This window comes from Juglans microcarpa x Juglans regia, chromosome 1D, assembly GCF_004785595.1.
Source record: "Juglans microcarpa x Juglans regia isolate MS1-56 chromosome 1D, Jm3101_v1.0, whole genome shotgun sequence".
NCBI lineage: Eukaryota > Viridiplantae > Streptophyta > Magnoliopsida > Fagales > Juglandaceae > Juglans > Juglans microcarpa x Juglans regia.
In genome coordinates this window covers 26,863,158-26,886,541 of record NC_054594.1, presented here as the reverse complement: position 1 = coordinate 26,886,541, position 23,384 = coordinate 26,863,158, and the positions used below count along the sequence as shown (strand labels likewise).

At 35.8% G+C, this 23,384-nt stretch overlaps 1 protein-coding gene across 1 annotated transcript; it reads left to right on the top strand.

The window, feature by feature from the left end:
• Positions 1–7,465: 7,465 nt before the first annotated feature.
• LOC121245972 lies at positions 7,466–8,514 on the top strand. Its single transcript, XM_041143916.1, has 2 exons — positions 7,466–7,809; positions 8,338–8,514. Exons 1-2 carry the CDS (start codon positions 7,466–7,468, stop codon positions 8,393–8,395), a joined length of 402 nt encoding a protein of 133 aa, XP_040999850.1. The 3' UTR covers positions 8,396–8,514.
• Positions 8,515–23,384: the final 14,870 nt, after the last annotated feature.

The following is a 23,384-nucleotide window of genomic DNA, read 5'->3' as shown; positions in this document are numbered from 1 at the left end:
AATTATTTATAGAGAAACACAAAGACTTGTTGAAAGAGGATGAGAAATGGATGAAGGATACAGCAACTTCTTGCACAGTAGTAGCAGCTCTAATTCTTACCGTTATGTTTGCTGCAGCATTTTCCGTTCCAGGAGGCAACAGCCAAGACACTGGTTGCCAGTATTCTTCAATAAAAGATTGTTTATGCTCTTTATAATATCTGATTCGTTATCACTCTTTTCTTCTGTAACTTCAGTTTTGATGTTCTTGGGAATCCTCACATCCCGCTACGCAGAAGAAGATTTCCTCATATACTTGCCCACAAAGATGATTATCGGCCTTTCTACTCTTTTTTCTCCATTGCAGCTATGACGATAGCCTTCTGTTCTGGTCTTTTACTTATTTTAGATGAAGAATCAAGCATGGTTATTCCTGTCATATGTTTCGCTAGTATTCCTGTTGCCCTATTTGTATTGATGCAGTTCCGCCTCCTAGTTGATATGTTCATTTCAACTTATGGATCTGGCATCTTCGATAAGAAAATGAAGCCTTGGTTATAACTTAAATATTTATATATTCTCTTTTCTCTCTCAGGACTTGAGAAATAACTAATAAATTTCCAGTTGATTTGTGTTACATAAATTATACTATTCCTCACAATGTGCTACTCTTCCTTTAAGATGAAGATCCAATCATAGAGCATTTTCATAATTTTCATAGAAATAACAATAATATCAATAACAATTTGATCTATAGGAAAATCCTACCAAAACTCAAAACAATAGTTATAATGAAACATGGAAGTCCTATTCAACTAGAACCAGCGTATATAGGTAAATAAGACTCCTAAAAAACAAAAATCATAAATGCTCATATCATCCTCTCTAGCAATCTCAGACGTGAATAAGAGCATAAGATTCATAATAACTTACATTCTTTTAAACCAAGCTAGAAGTTTCTGCTTTCTTTCTTGTCAACTTGTATCTTCAAGTGCTATCCCATGTATATATATCAATATTTTTCAAAGTCTTCTAATTCAATTGAACAATATTGCTACACAATTCAAAATTACTTTTTGCCTTTTGGACTTCAAATATCCCATAGGCTCAACTCAACGATGTCAAGAGCTCAACATATATAAACTTCTATATGCAGATGTAATCGATCTTCTATTCATGATGAACTACTATTTCTATAATATCATAACTCCACTGAAAGACTTCCTTTTCTCAAATTAATACACAATTGATATCAACCTACCTCAAAACCATATAGGCATAGAGCTATGGAATTTGTAAGCAATTTACATCTCCCAGCCTATTTCATGTAGCTGCATCACGAAGACTCCCTATATATTCACATGAGTTTCAACGGTATCTTGGATTTTCAATGTAGTATTTGATCTTTGATTTCAATCTACATCATTCTTCCAAGGTTCGAGAGCACTCATTCTTGATTTCTACACTTCTTTACCTTGACTCCTTGGATTTCTTTCCAGCCATTTTTTTTTAATAGGAACATAGGTTCAACTATGTTGCTTTTCTCAACAACTTAAGATAAATTAATTCTCCCTTTTTTCCCCAAGAACGAAAATTCATCCATCAACTCCAAACTTTTTTTGTTGAAAAAGGGGTATTTCCCTAGGTTTGCCTTGGTATCATATTCATACCGTCATATTGAATGATCCGGGTCATTTGCTTTCTGTCCATATGATGCATACAACTCTAGTTCTTGGTTGGGCTGGTTCAATGACTCTAAACGAGTTAGCAGTTTTTTTATCCCTTTAACCCTGTTCTATATCTAATGTGGAGACAAAGTATGTTTATTATACCCTCCATGACTCATTTAGGAATAACCAATTCATGAGGCATTTGGAGTATCACGAGAGGGACTATAACGAATCCGATTATTTGTAGTTACAAAGGTGTGGTTGGTGCACATATTGTGTTTTCTGGCTTGTACTTTTTGGCAGCTATTTGGCATTGGGAGTATTGGGATCTAGAAATATTTTGTGATGAACGCATAGGAATACCTTCTTTAAATTTACCTAAGATTTTAGGAATTCATTTATTTCTTTCGGGACTGGCTTGTTTTAGGTTTGACGCATTTCATGTAACGGAGTTTTATGGTCTTGGAATATGGGTGTTTGATCCTTATGGACTAACTGGAAGGGTACAATCTGTTAATCTAGTGTGGGGTATGGAAGGTTTTGATCATTTTGTTCTGAGAGGAATAGCCTCTCATCATATTGCAGTAGGTATATTAGACATATTAGCAGGTCTATTCCGTCTTAGTGTCCATCCGCCCCAACGTCTATACAAAGAATTACATATGGGAAATGCTGGTTCCAAGCAAACTCATGCAATTGTTGCTTGGATTATCGTGGAATAAGAGGTGCTTCCCTCTCATCTCAGGGCAAGGCAAGGAATTCAATTAAATGTTCGTTGTTCAATATCTCTCCTGCTCAAGAAGTTGGACTAGTTGCTCCACCTATACTTTCCTCAGTAAGGATTGATAGAAAACTCTCAACTTTAAGAAAGTCTACATAATTAAGAGTGTAATCTAGTCAAGTTCAAGCAAGTCTTATTTCTTTAAGTTCTACTCAATATTAGAGAACTTAAAGGAAATGGATATTTGAGATCTATGTGCAACTCTAATATGATGAAAAGTCTCCTTTCACAAGTTCCTCTTCCTCAAAAGTAGATATCGTCGGTCAAAAAGAAGTTCCAAATTTTCTTTAACTTGTTCATTCACTAATGGATTCTTATCCCTCTTGAACCAAATTGATAGCTTCTCCTTTTTCGTTCTTCTTCGTGAAATGTGAATATGGTTGATGGAAAAGCCAAAGCAATGCCTAGAACAACGATCGAATCAATATTCTCATGTGGAGAGGTCCTTATAAATGTATTGCAGGTGCATTGTTCACCATCTTGTTAGAGAGAGTGAAGAAGGGATTTTCAACAATTTGCAAGTCCATCCTTAAACAAATTAGAGTAAAACAAGTTATAACTCATATGTGGCATCCAACTGAAGAAACTATGGCCCAAGGGAAAAAAATATGCTTGATTTCTATATCTAATACACATATGTAGAAGCCAAGATCACATAGCAAACTATAACTAATGTTGTTGTAGAACCAAAATCGTGCTTGTATTTAAGTTGTTTTGTGTTTGTAATTTTCTTATTAATGCGATTCGGAGCCTGTGGTGTTTTGCAAGTAGCCTTGCATTACCATCGTCAAAAAGTATGAGCAACAAACAAAACCAGATAAGGCTTTAGCAGTTGAGGAGACCAAAAAGGATTGCATAATCGGTTTATTTCTAATTATACACAAAACATGTTTGTCAATGGAATTTACAATTAATATAAGACTTGCTATCAAAAGGAGCTCGTTTGGATAGTAAGATGAGATGATTTTAGATAAATTGAATAAAATATTATTTTTTAATATTATTATTATTTTAAGACTTAAAAAAGTTGAATTGTTTATTATATTTTGTGTGAGAATTTGAAAAAATTGTAATGATGAGATGGATGAAATGAGATAGAATGAGATAATTTTTGTATTCAAACTAGTCCGGTAGTAATTTATACTAATCTTGATTTAACAGTGAAAATGAGACTTCTTTGGAAATGTAACACAAAAAAAAAGAGGGTGCAACCGTAACTCCCACTTTCCCCACTTTTCTGATTTCTCTCCCTCTCTCCCCATTTTTTTCTCTTCTTCACCTCACGCATGTTTCACACACAGATCTTCTCTCTCATCTTTTTTTTTTTTTTCCTCTTTTCCAACTCCTTATCAAAATCTCTCGAATTGAAACCTTATTTTTTTAGATGAGTATTTTTTTTTAAAGATACGGTCTTAAATTGTATTTGGTCACTAAGTTCTAATAAATGAAATTTTCGTTATATTAAAGCTTGACAAAGGCATGTTTACAAAATATAAATAATAATTATTTATTAATTGGTGAGAGTAAATGGTGGCCTACTTGTCTTCTATTGAATTAAAATAGGTTGAAGATGCCGCCAAAGCAAAATAAGAAGGTTGTCCCAAGGGAAGAATCATCAAATTAGTTTTAGAAACAATTAAATTGACCAAGCAGTAGATAAGTGATACTCCAGAATTACTCAAGCTGCCAATAGACAGGAGAAACGAGAAGGTTGTACATTTGGAGAATTCAAGAGCCATAATCCACCTACTTTTACTGGTGAAATTGACCCGATTGCTGCGGAGAAATAGTTCACAAGGATGGAGAAGTTATTAAAGGTATTGGGTTGCACTGACACTCAGAAAGTCAAATTTGCCAGCTTTACCTTGGAAGATGCAGCGAAAACGTGGTGGATGAACAGAGATACTACTAAGGAGTAACTTGGGGACAATACTCCTATTTCATGGGAGAAATTTAAGGAAGTCTTCAATAAGATCTACAACCCAGAAGTAGAAAAAGATAGAAAGGAAAGAGAATTTACAAAGTTAGTCACTACAAGAAAAAGTGGCATTTTCGGCTATGTTTATTTTCGGTGATGTATATATCGCCGCTAATAGCCTATTTTACTGTTACGGTAAATTCTTTATCGACCAGTAGAATTGCCAGAATAAATGATTATTTCCGACGATTTAATGTTGCCGCTAATAAGGTTGTCGCAAATACACTTGTTTATAGCAATTCAGCCGTTTTCTTTAAAAAAAATCGCCGCTACAAATTATTATTTCCGGCAATTTTATATCGCCAAGAATAATATTGTGGCAAAAACTGAAATTCCTATCTATCTTGCTTATTAAGGCAACCTAGATGTCACCTTAATAAGTCCTACACAGTAACGAAAACCTAAATTTACCCATCTACGCCTAATTTCCCTATTATTTCCCCCTAGGAGTTTTTGCCTCTCTCTCTCTCTCTCTCTGGCTCGAGGCTTCGCACGGTTGTTTCCGGTTTCTGTCTCGCCGCCTCGCCAACGCCAGTGAGTTTCTCTTTCACTATTTTAGGCTCCACCGATCTCTCTTTCTCTTTCTAACTGTCTCTCGATTTCCTGCATATAATATCATTTTCATAGAACCGAATGACTGCATTTTATCTTGAAGTACTTACCCTTGATTCCATAGAACCGAATGATTGCATTTCATATGGAGTCCATGTATATGAAGTTCTCATCTCTGTACTTGAGCCCCAAAAAAGAGAGAAAAGAAAAGTCATTAAAATCTTTATCATTGTGTGGCTTTTATTTTCAGCACATGAGCCTTTGTTTGACATTGAAACTGCTACGATATTTGTCATCTGCAAGCTCAACCACTACCAGACTTAGATCAGAGAGTTCATCACAATTTCTCCAAAAAGTCCAGACGTTTTGGTGTTCACATTGACAAAAGTTTACTGCAAGTTTATTAATATTGCAGTTGGAGATTATCTTCCGCGTACCTAATGCTTTCTCAACCAAATTGCATTATTTCTGTGATGGTAGAAGTTGGCCCAAATTATCAAACACACCTCTGATCTATGTATCCCACCCATTTATATATATATACATGTACATATATATGCATATACATATATATATATAAGATGATCATGATCAGCCATTTTTAATGCAGTGCATGCTTGCCCCCACCATGAAAATATCTTCTATAATATTTACCTGGAAGGACTAGTACTCTAGATATATATATATATATATATATATATATATATGCAGGTGAGACTCTGTTCATATATATATATATATATATATATATATATATATCCTACTAATTAGCATGACTAAGGCTAGCTTGCAACTCAAAGTTCATACCCGTATCAATCCTCCATGTTACAATTCAAACACGCGCGCACACACGCATAAATGAATTATTAGATAATTTCAAAGCTGAATCGACATGCATGCAGTAAAATTAATATTTATATTAACAATTAGTATGAATAAATGAATTATTAGATAATTTCCCTCTCCATGCATTTACTTCCTCTCTTCTTCTTCTTCTTCTTAATATTAAGTAAGGTTTGTTCTTTACTTCACTATTAATTTTTCTCTAATTGACCATTTTAGTTTTTGCAATAATATTCCAATACGTACTCGTTTTTATAGTGAACTTCAGCTTTATGCTAATTTATAATTTCATGGAAATGATATATATCATACCAGTCTTCTTAATTTATTAGTTATTTTAATTTTGAAACCAGACCTACGTACGTACCTTAATTCTCATAAGCATTAAAGGACGAAAATTAATTGAAAAAACATATATATATATATATATGCTATATAACCTACCTAGTAATTAGATAAAACTATTTTTTTTGGGTGGGTTTGAGGCTCATCATGAATTAATGACCTATTTTTCTTTCCATTTGTTAATTATTGATTATTCAGTCATATATATCTAAATTGCTGGAGTTAGCTACAGAAATTAATGTCTTTGATGTTGATGTTGAAACATATATATGTTGATTATATCAGTGATCTAGAATTGTGGGTACACATGCATGCATGAGAATAAAAAATTGAGTCAACGCATGCATTTCTTGTCTTTCACCAGGTAGCTGAGGATGTTCTGCATGAATTGCCAGTTTAATTTCTGCATATATACAAAGAAAATGCTATTGAAGTAGCTAGATTATAATGTGGTTGAGAACAAAACATCTTGCCAAAAAAACTGTTTCTAATTCAACTGCACATGGAAGAATAATAGGGGGAAATTAAAAAGGCATTGAAGTTAATTAAAAAGATAAGAGGAAGAAGAAGAAGAAGATTTATAAGTAGCATTACAATGGAAGAATGGATATATATCTGCAGTGCTAGAAACAAAATCATATATATATATATGACTTATATATATATATATATGATTGGAGTTACCAACTTTACTACATACATACATACATACATATTTAATAATTAGTCATTTAAATGTTAATGATCCATTCCTCTCCAATACATCATGAGCAGCTTAGATCTAATTGCACCAGTAAAAAGATGAGTTGATCAGTAGTTACAACCATGATCATTAATAATGGATAGCTAAAAGTCCCACAACTTTTATATATGTTAATAATTACCAACTTCATGGACAATTAAAAGTACATGACTTTCATTAGTTGGGTTAATCCTTTTGGTTCCTTTTAATTTTTGAAGAAAAAGTACAGAATAAACCTTTTTTCACATTAATCAAGATTATCATAATGAAATAAACTAGAATCTTTGCCAAAAGCTTCTAGTTAAACCTTTTTATTGTGAAATCTCATGAATTGCATGACACTATGAATTATCCAAAAAGCCACTTTTTTCGTGATTCAACAATATCATTTTTGTGATTTTGAAGTTTCCTAACGCTAGTATTCTATATATTTCGATTGTTTGCGATGATATAGTGGGCAGAGGGTTAACGGTAGTTTATTGTTTGGAAGTTGGTTTTTAGTCCAACAAAAATCATCCAAAATGAATACCCGACATAGGCCTACTCGTGCTCTACCTTTCTTGTCTTTGGTAAGGATGGCGATGAGAATCTCCAGAGCAAGGTGGTTCTCTTTCTTAAGAAGAGTATTCCAATACCAGAATGGATCAAGATCTGATCTTAGCTCCAATCCTTTCAATTCAAGCACTTGGATGCTGATGGAGTTTAAAGCTTTGGTGATTCAAATAAGCATCACAACATTTACTATAGCCATTTCCAAGGAGAAGCTTGTTTGGCCAATGAGAATATGGATTGTTGGTTATAATATTGGTTGTGTTCTTAGTCTGCTACTACTCTACGGCCGCTACCGGCATCATCTCAATCATGGAGATGGTTTCGGCCTTTCTGATGTAGAACAACAGAGGAGCAACGAAGAATCTAGGTATGCTAGCTTTACATACAATTCGCCCCTTCACTTCTATGATTCATTTATATTTTTCTCTTAAACAAAATTATTGGTTTCGATGCACTGTACTAATAGTGACAACTCATCTGTTGGGATCATTACAAAGATTTGTGAGCTAGTTATAAAACATCATGCAACTGTTATTGAGGATAAGTCTTTGATTTTGTTCTTCAGGTGGAATTATTGAGGAATTATGTAAACTACTTAGTAGTGATGAACCCTTAGTGATATGATTAAAAGCCTCAAGTTATAACAAATAACTTCAAATCAATTCGATAATGGTTGGTGGTCACTATAGTTTGTACTAGGCCACCTTAGAGTTTTAATCGTATTGGCAGCTATATTTAAATGATGAAAAACAAGATAAAAACTCATTAATTGCCTACTTTTAATTTTTTTCATACACAAGCAAGTTTCCATAAATTTAGTGGAAGTGGTACAAAGAGTTTTTGACAACTCAAGAGCTTTTTGAAGCCTTTTAATTGATTGCTGCAATGGATACAGGATCTCACATCTAATGAACAAATGCCAAACTTCACTAGAATTGTTCTTTGCAATGTAGTTTGTGATGGGTAATGTTTGGGTATTCGACTCTCGATTTGGGTCCTTTCATCGAGCCCCAAAACTGCACGTGCTCTGCATCTCCCTGCTGGCTTGGAATGCAATCTGCTACTCATTTCCATTCCTGCTATTTTTGTTGCTATGCTATTGCATGCCAATGATTAGCAGCCTCATCGGATACAACATGAATGCCGGGTCAACTGATAGAGGAGCATCCGACAATCAAATTTTTCAGCTTCCCAGCATCCGACCTTGCAAATGATGATCCAATAAGTCTCATTTCAACTTACACTTACAGATAAGCTAATATCTTTCATAGGACAGAACAAATTTAGTATATTATATGTCAAAAGAATATATTGGCGTGTTGAAAGTTGAAGTGCTGATGAGATTGTTGTGTTTTTTTTGTGTTTGTAGTGTGAATGATAAGAATGCTGCATTTGCATAACCAATTACAAGGATAGGGAAGAATTGAGGAGGTTGCCATGTTCCCATGTCTTCCACCTCAAGTGCATAGATCAATGGCTCCAAATTATATCTTCTTGTCCTTGTAGAAAAGAACTAAAGAGGTAGTACACTACATCTATAAATATATATATATATATATATATATATTGGGAAACACGTTTTTTGTAGGGTAGTACATATGTTTTGAAGAGTTTGCATTGATTTGGAGTTGCTCACAAGACAGCCTTCACCTGTTGCTTTCACTTTTGTCATGTTAAGTTTATGTGGTGTCAAGGATTTTGATTTGGAATGCCTTAACAAACACTTCCCATTGTGTTCTTTCTTCTGCCTCAAAATGCTTGGTATGGTGTTAAGGTCAGAAAAATGCATAAATGGATTATATTTATTTGCCATTTATGCTTTACAAAGGGATTGTATTAACATAGATGATGTGAACATATATTGCCTGGTGTTCCATGGTAGAAATAACACCTCCTTCATTAGAAATCTCTTGGTTCCCTGATGGTCATTATTCTCATAAGGATTGTGCAATATAATCTCTCTAAGCTGAAGGTAAACTTAACTAATCCATATTGCTAATTTGCATATGTTCTATATTTGTGATGACTTTGATGCAATTGCTAGACATGAATTGTTTTAACTTAATTGCTTTAACCTGGTTATTTCTATCTAATACCTGCACCTAGAGGCTGAGACAGGATGTGTTACCCATTCTTTTGGTGATTAGATGAGTTACCCAATTAACTGCATTATAGGTGGTTATATTAAAAAAATTCGTGTATACATGCACCTATGCTTACACATTATAGATAGAAGAAATGAAAAAAAACCCAGTAGACAAGTTAATTGAAAACTCAAGATCTCACAACATTAGTTCAAAATTTGTTTCACTTAATGTTTTCCTTTATGCATTTTACATAAAAAAAAATGTTGTATTAATTTTATTTGCTTAAGAATCATATATATTTAATGCAATCATATATTTAATGTTGTTTCACTTAATGTAATCAGCTTGCTAGCTGCCTTTATTTAATGCAGCCATTATAGCATTAATAAAGTGAATGTACATTGTGAAAATGATGAATGTACATGAAAATAAAGAAAATGATGAATGTACATTGTGGTTGACTTTGAGAACTAAAGAAAAATGTATATGTTTGTAGCAGTTGGCATCAATGAAGAATGCATCAAGTTTTGAGAAGAAGAATTGAAGAAGGCAGTTCTGAGATGAAAGCAATTTTGAGATCATGACGAAGGCCAGCAGCTTCCAAGGGATGATCAAGGCTTTCTTAGGAAACTCTAATTACCCTATATTGAAGAGAGGAGGACACCTGTAAAACAATATTGATATATTGTGGGGTGTTAAGTAGTACTTAGACTAAACTATCATCAATTTCAATTTGAGCAATTTTCATTAATGTATGATGTTGGGGATGTTTAAACCATCTATATATATATATATATATATATATATTTCAATGATGATCAATTCATGATATTGTATGCTTATTAGGAAATATAATTGATCAGATGGTTAATGGATTAAACTGATGGTGAAAGCAGGCTAAATTGTATACAGAAAAAATTTCATTTCATTCCGGCGAGTTAAAGCTAAAATATTATAGTAGAAAACATTCATTCTCGGCGAGAAATTACTAAGTATCGACAATAATATTTAATGAGAAATACTTTTTTCCGGCGACACTATCTCGCAGCAATAGCTCCAATTCAGCTTTTTTTAAGGCGTCGCTAAAAGTTGAAGTTACAAAATCGCAATTTCGGGGACAAACGGTCGCCGCAAATATGTTTCCCAATATGCAATATTGCTCTGGCATAACATACATTTGCGGTGTGTTTAATTTATATTTGTGTTGCTGCAAAAAATGTATCCTCTCGAAGCTTTGATTTTGCGCTGCGAATTTCCTTTTCTCACTCAATAATTGCTACGTCGTTCCGGCGATGAGTAATGAGCCAGAAATATCTATTTGCGGCGATTTTTCTACTTTAAGAGGCGAGTTAAAGGAAGATCGCGATCTTCTTTTCGATATTGTCTTATGTCAAACAATGAAAATATATTAATTAGGGATTACTAGATTCAAAAGCCATAAAATACAAAAATTAGTATGATCATTAAGCTCCCCTAACATGCTATCTATTCAATTTCAGATTTTCGAAAGGGATAATGATCCACCTCTCCATGATTCAAATGAAATGGACAAAATCCATTTAATTTAAATATAAGATATATTTTTAACCATTTCATTTGCAATATAAAACATAATTAAGTATACTATAAATCGATCTACACCAATTAAAACATCTATCCATGATCACCCAAAGGCTTGCAAAGAAATTTTATATGCAATGAGAGAAGAACATTTTTTATCTACCAGTTGGAGAGCAACAGTGTAAGGCCCAGTGTTTTGGTGAGGCCCGGATCGTGCACGAGGGCCCGGCCCCTTTCCTTGGAGGAGTGCGAAACGACGCCATTTTGGGTAAGTATTGCCTTCCTCAGCTGCCTCCCGATTCCTTCTCCCTCTCTTACTCTTTCGGTTTTCTGGTTTTCCCCGTATCTCTCTCTCACACGTTACCCACTTTCCTTCCCGATTTCATCTCTTCCTTTTCGTTGGGTCTATTCGTGAATCCGAATGTAATACCCTAGCATTTTCTCCATTTTCTTTTTCCTCACTTTCGATTTTTCCCTCAAAATCGATTTCTCACTCTATCGCATTCCCCCATTACTGCAGACCACTGTGCTTCTCTTTCTCGCGTCCCTCTATTGCTGCGGTTCGGTGCGTCTCTCTCTCTCGCGTTCTCCTCTATTGCTCAGTAACTGCTGTGTTGATCAAGAAACGTTATTTCCAGCCTTGGTTGCCGAGAGCTTCTCTAGTGGGTAATTTCGTTTCTCTTCTCTCTTCCTCTTTAAGAGTTCACATATTTCTTACTCTTACTTGAAATGGTTATTGAAAATAAATTTTTTTCATTCTAGTGCAGCCCGTGAACTGGGGGTTTTCGTTCTGTGCGCTTGTGTGTTGTAGTGCAGTGAGTTCAAAATTCTACCCGGTTTCGTATAAACGTTGAGCCTTCACCGTAATTTTTTCACTTCGTTGAGTACTTTATAATTTTGGTTTGTTGGTTTGGTGTTTTAGAAATAAATAGAATGGAGTTTTTGTTAGGTGCCGATTAACATCTAGAAGTGTTGGGATTTTTCTGTTGTTGAGGTTGAACGGAGAGAAACGTGCAATATGTAGTGTTGTTTTGGTTAAATTGTTGGTGATTGCTTGGGATTATGAGCTGCTGAAATAAGTGTGATTTATGGATGATTTGAGTTGACATTGGTTTTTATGGTTATATTGGACAATACTGAGATTGGTATAGAGTATTTTGGGTTGAAGTGTAGGCTGTCCAGATTGTTATTTGACTGTTTGAGTTGGATTAAATTTGCTGAAGTATGGTCTGGAATTTGGGTCCTAAATTTTAGATCAAAGTTGTGTTGTTGGTTTTTTTTTAACACTTAGTTTAAATGTATTACTTTTTTGCATAGGTGAGGAGATTGATAGAGATTGTTTTCAAGGCATAGATTATACGCTGCAGGAGTCAGGTAAGCGGGGTTCCTATGCTAGGTTTTATACAAGTTAATAAGACTGGGGTTGACTTTCTGAAAACTTGCATATTTTTGTGATGTAATGGGAGCTTGGGAAAACAAAGATCAACCTCGGTCGCTTAATTGCATTATTCATGAAATCTATGTGAAAAAGGAAAAATACTTTCTGACATGCATTGTGTAGACATGAGCTAATTTTTGTTATATAGTTTCTGAAATCTGAAAAATTAGCGATATTGAGAATCTGAAAAACTGTGCATTTATTTAGAAAGATGTTCTGGCTTTTGTTTTTCAGTGTGTGTAAACTGTCTGATTTTGTTTTGATACCCTGTATTATTTTGATATAACATCTGAAAACCTTTGGCATGGTGTACTGGTTTTTGTATCTGACTTTATCTCTGCTTTGCTCTGTTATGCTCTGTTATGCTCTACTCTGTTTGGGTTGGTACCAACTTCTCTGTCTCTGAGTGCACCCACTTTGGAAACAAAGTGGTTTTGTTGTGGTCTTTCCTGTGTGCACACTCAGGGCTCCGAGAAGAATAAGGGAAAGATTTCACCTCTGTCTCTGCCCGGTTTGGCCACCGGGGATAGCACAACCCTACCACAGGGGTGAAACATGGTCTCTGCTCTGTAAGATGCTCTATTTTGATGTGATGATGATGCTCAGGTTATGTTATGCCAAAGTACTCTGGGTTTTACTTGTCTTAAAATCATCGCTCTGTTACTTTTGAAAAACATGTTTTGTTCTGTATGATAACTCTGGAAAATATTTTTATTCTGCATGTTATTCTTTGTAAATGCTCATGTTTGCACGCTAGCATATGTCCTCTACTTACTGAGTTGTTGATAACTCACCCCCTATCTTCATAATGTTTTCAGATGAAGTGGAGAGTCCAACTGAGGACCTGGATTAGATTGGTGAGCTTTGATTAAGCTGAGGAGATGATGTTAAATGAAAGAATTCTGATATCCTTTAGTTTTAATGACTCTTGGATTTAATTTTATCTTGAGTTTAGTAAGACTTATGAAACTATCAGTTTGGTTTGTTATGACTACCGGGAGATTGTGGACTCCTTAGTTTATTTTTATTGTGGTAATGACTTTGTGGAGTTTTCAAGGTCTTTATTTAGAAGACATGAGATTGAGTTTTGCTAATAAAGTTTTGGAAGTTTATTTTAGTTGTGTTGGGAAACATTTTTATAAGTGACAGGTAGTAATTCTTCAAACCACCTGGGTTTGGGGCGTTACAAACAGAGATTTATTTATGAGAAATTTTATTTATCATCTTTTTTATCATAATCGTTACAAGAAATATAAGTGCTAAATGCATTTTCTCCGCCATAGATGAGGACAATTAGTAAAATTGGGATTCCATCCTATTTCTTGTAGTGGTAACAACAGATTATAAGTGATTAGTAGATTAGAACTGGCACTCTGTTGCGCGTACACACATGATATGTACCATTCATTTTTTCTATGATCAATGTAGCTAGTACTTGTCTATACATGTTTTCGGCCATTTCGTCAGAATATCTACATGATACATTATTATATACATACTCCATTTGAACGCAGAAAGCTCTCAATATAGCCCATGATCGACCTAGGTTTAGATATTCTTTTGATAAATAAGTGAATATGATTTCTCAAAGGAATGAAGTATATATGCAATGAGAAGCTGGGAAATTAGCTTGCTAGGTGATGACTGTGATTCGAGAATTTGTGGCGCTAGCTGGCCAAGGCTAGCTAGCTAGCACACGTTGGTAAGGCAAGTTGCATGCAAAAACTCCCATTTCATGACACAGTAATCATGCTTTCATATGCTTTTCCACGCATACTCTTTTATAAGTTTCTATATATATATATATATATATCTAGCTATATATATATATAGTAGTACTGTATGTTTTCAATGAAATTTTAATTTGTCCAACGTCTGATTCTGTACTGTTTTCTTTGAATGAAGTAGTACTCCTGATCTCCTGTTTAAAACTCTAGAATATATTGAGCTCTATTATAAGTACTCCATGCAGTTAAGGTCACTCGATCTAGTAACTATTACTAATTATCTTCAGTGAAGTATATCAATCATGAGCTAGCGAGCTTATTAATTAGTCGATATATATGTATGTACATATATATATATATATATGTTCGTGAAATGCATGGAAGAAATTGGAGACTGCATGCATGCTACTTGAATTGTGGATCCAAGCCGTAAAGAAAACTTGAAAATTAAGTGTTTTTCCGCTCTACAGAGGTTATAACTAGTATTAACGTAAGCAAGGCAATAAGAGCTTAAGTAGTACTACTAGTTGTACTGACGTGAATACTTATAATATGAATTGATGATCAGTTCATGTGGGCTTCTGTTTCTTTCTAATTGATCTAGGATATCTTCGTGTATGTGTACGTTCTAGTACTATATAATGTATATGGTCTTTGCAAGCTAGCGTTATTAGTCTAATTATGCAAGTTAGCATTAGTCTAGACCTTTTTAATTGGGAGCCGTAGTTATAAAGTAAAGTATATTTTGTTTAATTAATGCTTGTAATATTATAGAGTACTTATATATCAGGCTTTGATCAGTAGGTTTCATTTCTATCCATGAAGACCACGAAGAATGTGAACATAATTAATGCGCAATGAAGTGAGAAAATACATGTATGCGCGCTAGGATCGATTTGATCATGAAGCTAGGTGATCAATCTCTCATGATGATAATACTGTCTTATTCTGTATAATGTAGATCTACATTATGTACATTCTGAACATGAATACTGTTTTATCCTTCCATTTTGAACACTATGGAAGGAAAAATAATGCCCGAGTTTTGAGCCCATTGTTTATATATAGCTGATTATGAATTGAATGCCTTGTAACTTAGGCCTTGAATATTATGTTTTTGCAGAAATATATTGCATTTCTTTACAGCTGTGTTGAAGCACTTGAAGAAAAACGGTGAACCAAATTCAGTTCTTCCCATACTCGTTGGAATATGCTGGTGCATTCATGAAGGCAACTTGCTGTTAGACATTTATAGTTTGAACAAAAAATACATGTAAATTTATATTCCATTGTGATATGTTGGATGGTATTCTGTAAAACGTACTCTTAAATCCAGGTGAATTTTAAATATGTACGTCGAGGTTATTCGAATGATGTTGACATATAATATAGAATATATGCAATCAGATATAAATTTATCCAAATCTAGTATAATTTATTAGCAAGTAATTATCTGTTATGAAATCACAAATATCATGGAAAATAACACCATGACAAAATACAAGCAAAACGAGTAGGTTTTGAAAAAAAAAAAAAACCATTTTCGACGAACATAACTCGCCAAAAATGACTTACTTTTGTTTTTATAAAAAACCATCACCGAAAATGAATTACATGACCCGTGTGATGAGTCACGGAGACATTATTTGCAGCGACTATATAATCGCGCAAATAATTGACTGTACCTCAATTATCTCCAATGATGGCAGCTTTTTCGGTGAATTAACTTCGCCGGAAATAGACTTTAGCAACTAGTAATTAATCTATTCTGAAATGCCTTTATTGGTGATATGTATGACATTTCCGGCGATGTATAATTGTCGAAAATGTATAGCATTTATGTCCATCTTCGAAAATCAGCACAAAATGTCTTACTTGGCTCTTCAAAAGTGGTGACATTGGGGCAAACATATTTAGCAGGAATAACATATTTGCGGCAAGACACGTTAGTATTTGCGGCGACTTCCGTCTCCGGAAATAGGTTAATTTCTTGTAGTGAGTCCAAGGGTCAATGACAATTGAACAATATGCTACGAAATTTGTGGAGCTCTCTCATTTTGCACCTCACCTAATTCTAGATGAAGGAAAGAGAGCTTGCAAATTTCAGAGGGGCCTCAGTGACAAGATTCGCCATCTCATATTGACTGCAGGAGTTAACACGTCTAGCCAGTTAGTGAAGAGGGCAATGGCACTTGAGGAAGACTTCAGGCATCGTGATGCTTCTAATTAAAACAAGAAAAGACGATGGCAATCTAGTGGCCAACTTGGGAAGGACCATGGACAACATTTCAAGAAAAATTTATTAACAAGGGTGAGCAACAAGTATAATCCTCTCAACCTACTAATGGGAGGCCATGTCAACGTTGTGGAAAAAGGCACATGGGACAACCTTGCAGCTTTGAGGCCATTATATGTTACTCATGAAAGCAACCCAAACATTTCACGTGTGAATACTCAAACTATAGGAGCACGAACAACCAACCATCTCGAGAGAATAATTTAGGAAAAAGAGTGCAAGGATGAGCGTATGCTATTACAACTGAGGATGCTTAGGCTACAGATGAGGTGGTAACAGGTATGCTCCCTTTGTTCTCAATGTATGCTAGAGTACTTTTTTATTTAGGATCAACACACTCTTTTATTTCTTGCAAATTTGCCAAAAATTGTAATAGAAAGCCTGAACAGTTTGACCATGAGTTATCAATCTCAACTCCTATGGGAGATACTATGGTGACCAATCTTGTACTTAGGTCATGTGAGCTTAACATTGAGAGTAGGGAACTTTTAGCAAACTTGATATTGTTGGACATTCATGACTTTGATATAATTTTAGGAATGAATTGGTTAGCCACTTATCATGCTTGCATTCAGTGCTTTGAAAAGGAAGTAGTGTTTAAGCCTCTAGGAGAGACAGATTTTAAATTTAAAGGTTCATCTATCAAGTCCCCATTACGCATAGTGTCAGCTTTAAAAGCCAATCGGTTACTTAGGAAGGGAGGTTATGGGTTCTTGGCTAGCATAGTAGATGTTCGAAAGAAAGAATTGAAACTTGAGGATATACCCATAGTTAGAGATTTCCCATAAGTGTTTCTTGATGAGTTGCTCGGACTGCCCCCAAATCGAGAGATAGAGTTTTTCATTGATCTTGTCCCTAATACTAATCTTATTTCTAGGGCGCCTTATAGAATGGCACCAATGGAATTAAATGAGAAATTACAATAATTTTTAGATAAAGGATTTATATGACCAAACGTATCTCCTTGGAGAGCCCCTATGTTATTTGTAAGGAAAAAGGATGGGAGTATGAGACTATGCATTGATTATCGTGAGTTGAATAGGATTATTATACGGAATAAGTACCCCTTTTCCCTACCTTGATGACTTGTTTAACCAATTAAAATGAGCACAAGTATTTTATAAGATTGACCTATGTTCATGATATCATCGGCTAAGGGTGAGAAATGAAAATGTACCAAAAACGGCTTTTAGAACTAGATATGGGCATTATGAGTTTTTGATTATGCCTTTTGGGTTAACCAGTACCCCGATCGCCTTCATGGATTTAATGAATAGGGTTTTTCGGGAGTACCTAGATCAATTTGTGATTGTGTTTATTTATGACATTTTGGTTTACTCTAGACGTCAGGAGGAATATGAGGGACATTTAAAATCTATATTACAAATTTTGAAGGAAAAACAATTATATGCCAAATTGAAGAAATGCGAATTTTGGCTTGATCAAATTGGTTTTCTAAGACAAGTTTGTAACACCCCGCTCCTTCTTTCTTACGTACGCTTCTTCTTTCTGACGTATTCCTTCTTTCTGATGTAAGCAAATTTCAAAGATGGGATTATGCAACAGTCTGTCCTTCCCCTAGCGACTGTGAGCCTTGTTATACGGGCCGAACCTCGATGGTGTGTTTTAAAGATACTATGTGATTTCTAAAGCTAGTTTTGTGTTTTAAAGTTTTGAGTATTTAAATGGAATATTCTCATCGTTATTTAACTAAGTAATATTTTAAATAACTCAATTATAATATCTTTGAAGAGTTCTAAAAATATTATAATTGTGGGGAATCATTTTATATAAAGTATTCCAGTTATTTAAAATATTATGGGATTTAAATTATGTTTAAAACTCTAAGTAAATTAAATGTTTTATTCTTTAAAGATATTAAATAAGACTTCATCATTTTATTAATGATGAAGGAATATTATTTTATAAACTAAAGTTAGTTTAAATAATATTTTACCTTAATTCCTCTTAGTGCTTTTAATTAAATTAATGTTTACGCATTTTAAATCAGTGTTTGAGATCCGTCGTTAGATCATTGCGTAGATCCCAAGACGAAGGAAGTGGGTTAAATACCCAGACCCCTCTTCCTTCTCCCTCACTTTTTCCTCCCCTCTCTCTCTCTCCTCCCTCAGCTCACTCGTACGCGGTACGCTGCCCCTCTCCAAGCCGATTCTTCCTCTGCCCAACCCAGCGCCGCCGTGCGCCAGTGAGCCTCACAACCCCTTCCACCGGCACCACCTCACTTCAGTGAGTCCCCCCACACCAGTCTCCCTTTCTCATGCTCTCTCTTCCTTTCCCTCGGCAATGCACAGCCCAAATGGGCTTCACATTGCTACGCCGCCGTGCACCGTCCTCCAGTGCCACCAATTCCACAGTAGCTCCTCCTCCCATCGGCCATCACGTTCCAGCGAGCTCGGCCCCCTCCATGCACGGGTTCACTGTGCACGTCCCTAGCGCCGCCGTGCGGGGCCACCTCTGCCACCGAACACCACCAAGAGCTCTTCCTGGTCTCCTCCTTCCTCCTCCACCTGACCCGAGGCCCACAGCCTCCCTCCACCGCACGGGTTCTCTCCCTCCCTCACGCACGGGTTTCTCCCCATCCACCGCCGTACGCCGCCAACCACTGTGCCCAACCACCGTCATGAGCCTCCTCAGGCCACCATCGACCTACCCTAACCACCCATGGCCCTAATCTACCCATCATGCATGCCCACTCTCTCTCACTCTCTCACAGACTCTCCCTCCTTCCCAAGCTCAATTCGCCGTCGTAGGCCACAGTGGCACCACCACGGCTCCACCAGCAGCCTCCTTTGACCTCCCTTAGCCAAACCCTAGGTCCAAACCACCACTTTATGTGAAGGGAGTACACGAGGAGTGTACTCTATGTAGTGGAGCAATGCATCATATGGCGGGTATGCCATAATAGTGATGTGGCGTAGTGTGTATGAAGGGAGTGCACGAGGAGTGTACTCCATGTAGTGGAGCAATGCACCATGTGGCACGTATGCCGTAATGGTGATGGGTCGTAGCGTGTGAAAATGGAGTATACGTGGAGTGTACTCCAAGAGGTGCAGCAACACACCGTGTGGCGTGTCACAGAAATAAGGATGATTGTGTGGTTGATGGGCATAGAGTATGGTAAATAGTATCAAGAACTGTGGAACAGTGTCCCGAAGTAGTTATGGCTTAGCCTGTAGTCTAAGGTGACGGGTGTCACCGTAATTGACTTATGGCTAGAAGTATGGGTAAAGTAGCAGAACAAGTGTAAGAGTACGCAGCGGAAGTATGACTGGGGAATGTCACGAAGTGACATGGCTACCAGCAGTCATGCTTATGACAGGTGAGGAGTTAGCGTAAGAATGGCGCAGCGGGATCATGACGAGATGTCACGATGTGATAGGAGTACGTGAGGAACCGTACTCGTGATGAGTTAAAAGTTGGCGTAAGAATGGCATAGTGGGATGTCACGTGATGTGACAAAGTCACAGTGTAGCTTGGGAGTATATAACGTGACATAAGGCGTGGTTGTGAACGGAGTCTTGTCGTGTTAAGTGATGGGATGAACTATCAAAAGGGACGGGTAGTATGAAAAGTCATGCTAGCCAGGTTAAGAGAAGGTTGGTATCGGAGTATGGCCCTTGTCCCTACGAGCAGGTGATCAACATGTTATATGTTGGTCTCAAGTGATAAAGGGGTAAGGTACATGTTTAATCTGGTTAGACACATGTGCCGAATGGATTCACCATATGTAATGGGTAATCTGTCCTTAGCACAGTTACACGATACTTAAGCCTCAGAGTTGGCTTAGAGCCATGTGGCTTGTATGGATGGGAATGAGGATTTAGTGTGAGCCAAGGTGCATGGAGGTAGTGATGGGTGTATTATCTAGGATTGGGATGCGTGATTCCATCGGTCGAAATCATGCATCGAATGTGGTTAGTAAGAAGAGTAAGACGAAGGTCTTAGTATCTTAATCCTAAGGTGAATCATGGGCTCACTTTAGTGGATGAGCACTCAAGGCAAGACCTTGAGTTGGAAGATATGGTGACCGTAAGTGGTCCTCGAAGGTTAGCATAGTAAAGTACACATAAGAGCACGGGATAGAAGGAGAGTGTTCCAAGTGATGTATAGCTCTATTTCTAGTTTAAGTTGCTTATGCATTAGATAGAAAATAACGTTAAGGATGTGTAAGCATGTAGGTTGCCATCTGACATGCACATGAATGGACTGCATGATATGCAAGTAGCATGGAGTCCAGGTAAGTATTGCGTTCATACTCTTCTAGAGTTTTTTAAAATATAAAGAAACGAAAATGAAACGCTTTTTCTTTACGATGCTTTACGAAAAGACACGAAAGACGTTTTATGAAAGAAAATGATAAGTGTTCAAAGGTATACGTATATACGGCCCTCCTTGGCATCCCCATTTTACGCAACAAAAGTATTAATTGTACGCATGTGAATGGATGACTATATGCTGTATCTATTGTATGTATTTTCCAAAGAAAATCAATGACGTTTTCCATGAATGAATTGTTAAATGAAAGATGGAGCTGAAATGAACTGAAAGTTTAGGCCCATGTTTTAAACGATGTTTTTCCATGAACTGAACTGTTAAATGAAAAGGACTGAACTGTAAGAAATGACTGAAATGAAATGAACGTTTAATGTATGAAGATACGTAACGGTCACATGAATGAATGAAAAGGATACCAATGAATGGGCAGATTGCAATGCCGAGTAAGTAGTACTGGAAGTGTACCCGTCCTGCCCCTGACTGAAAAGGGATTCTCAACCTGTGGCCACGGGCGTAGTCCAGGTCCAAAGGAAGACCGCTAATCCCAACACACAGTGCGTAACAGTGTGTACTGGCCTATGAAAGTGATAAGAATGAATGTATGAAGGCATGAACGTATGAACGCACGAACTTTTAAGAAATGAAAGCACTGACGGGGGACACGTTCTATGAAAAGAAAGTCCCTTTTAAAAGAAAACTCCGTCCAGTGATGTTTTCAAATGAACGCACGTATGCATGCACGCATGTACGTATAGTATGTATGAATGATGAATGCATGAATGAAAACCTATGTTGTTATATTTTAACTGTAAGAAGTAATACTTACGAGTCATCGACTCATTTTAGTTTTTATGCATGTCCCTCCCCCCACAGGAACTGAATGGTCAGGACGGATACGACCCATGGGGAAGAGCACGGAAGTCTAGGCATGAGTGTTAATTGTACGATAGCCTTTTTATTGTTAAAATTTATGTTTTCCGCTGTAACCTCTTTTATTATCAAAGCACATTTTATTTTATAAATGTAGAGTCTTGCACCCTGGGTATGGAAGTAAAAAGTTTTAAATCGAACGATAATTCTCGTCGTCCTTTCTAAAATCATTTTATAAAAAGTCTCACTACGAGGACGGGCGTTACAATGTTGTATCCAAAGATAGAATTATGGTAGACCCTAGTAAAATTAAAGTTGTGACTACTTGGGTTAGGCCTACTAATGTGAGTGAGGTTAGGAGTTTCTTTGGCCTTGTTGGGTATTATAGGAGGTTTGTAGAGGGATTTTCTTGTACAGCAATACCCTTGACTCAGCTAACTAAGAAAAATACCAAATTCGAATAGACTAATGAATGTGAGCAGTTTCCAAGAGCTTAAACAAAGGTTAGTTACCGCACCAATGCTAACTAGGGGTGTAACCAATCTAGTTTGGTCCGGTTTTGGATAAATTTTGAGAGTAAACCGGTATACACCAGTTTTACATTTTCAAGAACCGATGCAGCACCTGTTACCCTCCTAAACCGATACTTTCAATTTTCTCAGTTCGGTCCAGTTTTTCGATTTTTAATATATATTAGATATCTAATCTCATATACTTATATATATATATATATATATATTAATATATATAAATATTAGTAATACACTAATATTATTAGTATATAGTAGTACTATTGGTATAGTACTGTTACTATATGTTAGTGATAGTATAGTAATTACTAATATATTTATCAAAAAGAATATGTTGAGAATTTATTAAGCCATAAAATGTAATTAATATATATTTTATATTTAGAACATATATCAAATAAATGTTCATATTTAAGATTAAAATTTTATGTTATAAATTATAATCTAACATTATTTCATGTATAATTATAATTTATAAAAATTATATATAATATTAAAAATTAATTAAAAATATATAAAATTGAGAACTGGTCCGGTCCAGTCCTAGAAAACATATAACCGAGACCAGACCGGTTATGACTTGTTTTTAAAATGGAGGAATCGGTCCAAAATTGGACCAAACCAACCGGTTTGGGCCAGTTTTCCAGTTTTCTAGTTTATTTTTACAGCTCTAATGCTAACGATACCTTCATATTTTGGTGGCTTCATTATTTATAGTGATGATTCACAAAAAGGATTGGATTGTGTGTTGATGCAACATGGAAGGACAATCACTTGTACCTCCCACCAAGTGAAGAACTATGAGCTAAATTATCCAACTCATGATTTAGAACTAGTTACCTTGATTTTTGCACTAAAAATTTGGAGGCACTATTTATATAGTGAGAAATGTGCAATTTATACTAATCACAAAAGTCTTAAGTACTTCTTCACACAAAAAGAAGTAAATATGAGGCAATGAAGCTAGTTGGAGGTAATTAAGAATTATGATTGTATAATCAACTATCACCCTTGTAAGGTAAACGTAGTGGCACATGCACTTAGTAGAAAATCTTTTGGGCCAATGGCTGCTTTAGTGACAAACAAATTATATTAGACATGGAAAAATACAATATTGAGGTCGTAGTGGAAGGTTCTA